Here is a 4,596-nt window from a genome sequence, read left to right on the forward strand (position 1 = left end):
ATATATACAACTGACACTTAAAACACCCTAAAGTTTTTAAAATTTGCACATAAATACCCTTAGTTATGCAAATTTTAGAGGTATTTAAGTACAAGTTTTAAAAACTTTAGGGTATTTAAGTGTTAGTTTTAAAAACTTTAGGATATTTAAGGGCTACTTTTAAAAACTTTAGGGTATACAAGTGCTGCCAAAATCAAATGAAGGTATATAAGTGCAAGTTTAAAAAATATCTCTAGGGTATAATCTTGCTACCAAATACAAGTGGGGGTATATAAGTGAAAAGTAGGTAAAACAATAGGGTATGTAAAAGTAGGTGAAACAATAGGATATGTAAGTGCTATTTATCAGGATATACAAGCAAAACCTTCATTCTTTTATCACAACTTCGAATCTTCTATATACAGTGCATAACTGAACATGATATTAGGAGCAATTCAGATTCAACTCATACCAAATTTGTATTTATGGCACTAGCAACTTATTTGGCAACTGTTTGGAGAAAAAGTGATCAGCAAAATATTGGGTCAGTACAGGTTCCATTAAAATGAAAAGTAACTTTGAAACTAGTTTTCCGGACCAATCGTCACTTGGTTTTAAGTTAGTATGGTTTTGAACTTAGTCTGGTTCTTCTAAGGACATGTTTAGATTTCATTAGGACAGAGGAAGTTAAGGGAAAATAAAGGAGAGAAGAGAAAGAAAGCTGAGAGTTTTCTTGTCCTCAATTTCACCCCAAATTGGAGGATACAAATTTTGTATCGTTGGAAATGAACTAATAAGGGAAATTAGGGGGAACACTTTGTTGAGCGCCGTGTGGAAGCGTGCTCGACAACCAAACGAGTCGGTGAACGATGAGAAAAGAAAACCAAACCAAACCACGAGTGCAATCCACCAAATACGACACAAATCAAACAAAACACAGAGATTTACGTGGTTCAGCAATTGCCTACGTCCACGGGGAGAGGATGAGGAGATTTTACTATATAAAGGAGAAATACAACGGGTTACAACTCACAAAATCACTCAAATATAACCCTAACCAAATCTCTCAACTCTCTCACGATATCTCCCTCTCAAAGTGCTCAAAACAATGCTAATTCTCTCCTTAAGAAACCCTAAAAAACGCAGTTCTATTTATAACAAAACACAATTCCAAACAGATTAGGATTCTAAAAAACGAGTCTGTCACACCCTGGTGTGGCACACACCACACTCCTGAAAAACAGGGCAGATTCTACCACACCAGGGTGTGACAGACACCACCAGGGTATGGTGGAGCCTGTCTTGCCACACCAGGGTGTGGCAGACACCACCAGGGTGTGGTGGAGCCTGTCTTGCTTATTCTTCACGTTTTTCTCAATTCCTTCGTCGTTTTCACACACTTCACTCTTAAAAGCTAACCAAATGGGATGAATGGTCTCTCCTGCCTTCCATTCTTCCCTACTAGTTTGCGCCCCGTGCGAAGCACGGACTTCCCTTTTTTTATCGCTACAGTAATCTCGTTTTTAATTGTTACACTATTTTTAAATGCTACAGCAATATATTTTTAAATGTTGTAGTAATATATTTTTAAACTGCTACAGTATCCCACCTCTGCCGGAATAATATTTTTAGAATGCTACAGTAAATTTTAAAAAAAAATAATACTACGACATCCAACCTATGGTACAGTATAGTCCTTTGATATACTACAGTAAGTTACTGTAGCATTGATGTGGTATGAATAGTAATTTTTGGGTCCTCCCATTATTATAGAGGAATAAATTAGTCTCAATCAAAACTTGGTGCCAGGGTTGTTAAACTTAAACGTAGTTGTCTGGGACTTAATCCAGACAAGAACGATGTTCAATGTACGTGTTTTTAGGAACAAGAGTAAAACCCTAAAAATCACGAGGTAAATGTACTCAAAAAAAAAAAAATGCAAACACGAGAAGAAGACAAAATAAATTTCGTGACACCAAAAGAAGCCAAGTCAACAAGACTTCTTTCCTATCACCGGCAACTTTATTGTTATTATTATATGTGTCCTTATCTATCTTTTTGGTTCAATCTTGACTTAGAACGCATCAAGACTCAATTGCCACACGCCTTCCTCGATCGCATTTAAAACAACTAACAAAATAAATAACATTCCTCGACGTGACCGCATCAATTCGCAACCCGCACCCCTCTGTTTTCTCCCCGTACGTGTTTCCTCATTGATTCCTCTCCTAGTCCTCAACATTAGAATAATCTTAATTATATATGTTATCCAAACTTTTCCCCTATAAATACCTCTCAATTCCACCCTCTGCCCTTTCAAGCTCTCATTTCCCCCCCTCTTATTCTCTCCATCCTCATATATAACCCTCAGCTAATTAATTTGGTCATGGGGTCTTCTTGGTTTAACCAAACTCCGATCAATCTCGACCTCAACATTGGCCCTCAGCATCGAAGGAATCCGCTAATGAAGGAGGAGACCGGCTCATTGCCCCTCGCAGGCAAAACGAGCTCGCCAAGAGAAGAGGTTGGTCCTTAATTGATTACTCGAATCAGACCACGAGCATGCTAGCTTGAGCACTGCGGAGCTATTTAATAAAACTAACGGGTTGTTTGTACTTTGTGCAATTATATAACACAGCTCGAGGCGAAGTTAGAGCGTATGAGCGAGGAGAACGAGAGGCTGAAGGAGAAGCTCGCGTCAATGCAAGCGAGCTACGCTCTCCTGCAAAACAAGCTCGTCGATGTGATGGCCACGTCGTCGTCGGAGGTGGCGGGCCCGCCGTCGCCGACGAAAAAGAGGAAGGGCGACGATAGCGCTGAGATGAGCGACGATTCCTGCAAGAGGCTAAGAGAAGAGGCCCGACCGATGATCTCTAAGCTCTGCGTTCGGACCGATCCGTCGGACCCTAGCTTGGTGAGTTAGGAACAATATTTTGAGCTAATTATAGTTAATATTAATCAAATTTTAGAAGCTTGTTTTTCGTTGATAATTAATTCTAATGATTTTTTTTTTGTTGTTGTTGTTGGTTGTGCTTTAATTATTAGGTGGTTAAAGATGGGTATCAATGGAGGAAATACGGACAAAAGGTGACTAAAGATAATCCGTGTCCAAGAGCTTACTTTAGATGTTCCTTTGCCCCTGCTTGCCCTGTGAAAAAGAAGGTATAAACACAATTTCGATTTTAAATTTCATGTAGTGGTGGGTAATCCTTGTAACAAATTAATTAGCAACGATAGGTAATTAGCTTAGTTTTGGACCATGTTAGTTCTAAATTGTATCTTTTGCATCTCGACTCCCCGCAGGTTCAGAGGAGTGCTGAAGACAGGTCAATGTTGGTCGCCACCTACGAGGGAGAACACACGCATCCCGGATCGTCGTCGCAAATCGAGCCACCCAACGGGGACGGACTAAATCTAAGCTCGGCCGCCTCGGCCCACCCCTCACCTCAGGTCCGGCCATCACCCTCGACTTGAGCCGACCACGGCCGCAACGGAATCAGGACCGAAGTAGCCCGGAGGTGCAGTTCGCTGACCATCAGAGGAAATTGGCTGAGAAAATGGCCATATCATTGTCTAAAGATCCCAGTTTCACTGCCGCGTTGGCTAGTGCAATCTCCGGGAAATTTCTTAGGTTTTCGCCGGATAGTTGCTGACAGGAGATTAGCGAACCATTTTGTGATTTTATTTTTTAAATTGTTGAAAGATTTCTAGCTTGGGAAATTAATTTGATTGGAACAAGAATTTCCATAGATAGATAAATTTGTTGGGATTGAATGCCCAAGATCAAATACAAACGCCGTTCAAGAAGGACAAACAAACAAAATGATAGCACAAACGCAAACAACTAATTTTACGTGGTTCGGCAAATTTGCCTACGTCCACGGGAACAGCACAATTAATTTATTATTAATAACAAGAAATTACAAATAAGAGAGAGGATCTCAAACTTGAGATCTCACAAACAAATAGCATGTGATTTTAATCTAAAAATCACCGCTCAAACTCACAGATCTCACAAATCAACAACAGTGTGATTTGGGGAACCGATGGGTTTCACCAAATCGCAGAGAGAACGGAGGATCCAAACACGCCGCCTCCAATCGCTTTCTCTGCCTGTCGAGCCCTCGCCAGACGCAACCCTCGCCTGCACAAACATCGGCCGCACGACCTCGCCATCAGGCGAGTCCTTCGCCTGCACCTCGCCTTCAGTGTTCCATCAGGCGAGCATCTTGCCCTCGCCTCCAATCCGGTTCGATCTTCTACAAAATTGAGCATGCACGAAAGCATGAAGTTAGCTGATTATTGTTATGACGTGGTTGTGTACATAAAAGAGCTAACTTCCAAAGAATGTGCTGGATTTTTTGTAATCTCTTTGTTTTCTCCGATGTATGATTTCCACAATGGAAGAAGAAAGTATTCACTAATGACGCTTTTTTAAATGTCACTCTTTAACAAGTTTTTTGTGATATAAGAGTACGTAGTCATACTTCATCGTGTATATATAATGCTAATTTATCATGTCTTACTTCGTAACTATTTTTAATGCCACAGATAAGTAAAATAAGGGACAAATATAACTTGTGGGAAAAAAATTATTTTGTTGTAAAGATCCTCTTA

The 4,596-nt window shown here is 40.3% G+C and overlaps 1 protein-coding gene across 1 annotated transcript; it reads left to right on the plus strand.

The window, feature by feature from the left end:
• On the plus strand, nt 2,244–3,730 carry LOC109829577 (WRKY transcription factor WRKY71-like). The gene is given in 5 exon segments (XM_020396651.1): nt 2,244–2,503; nt 2,618–2,893; nt 3,025–3,141; nt 3,283–3,391; nt 3,394–3,730. Coding segments are annotated over 5 exon segments (879 nt in total). The 5' UTR covers nt 2,244–2,365; the 3' UTR covers nt 3,633–3,730.

Source organism: Asparagus officinalis, chromosome 1 (genome assembly GCF_001876935.1).
Source record: "Asparagus officinalis chromosome 1, Aspof.V1, whole genome shotgun sequence".
Classification (NCBI taxonomy): domain Eukaryota; kingdom Viridiplantae; phylum Streptophyta; class Magnoliopsida; order Asparagales; family Asparagaceae; genus Asparagus; species Asparagus officinalis.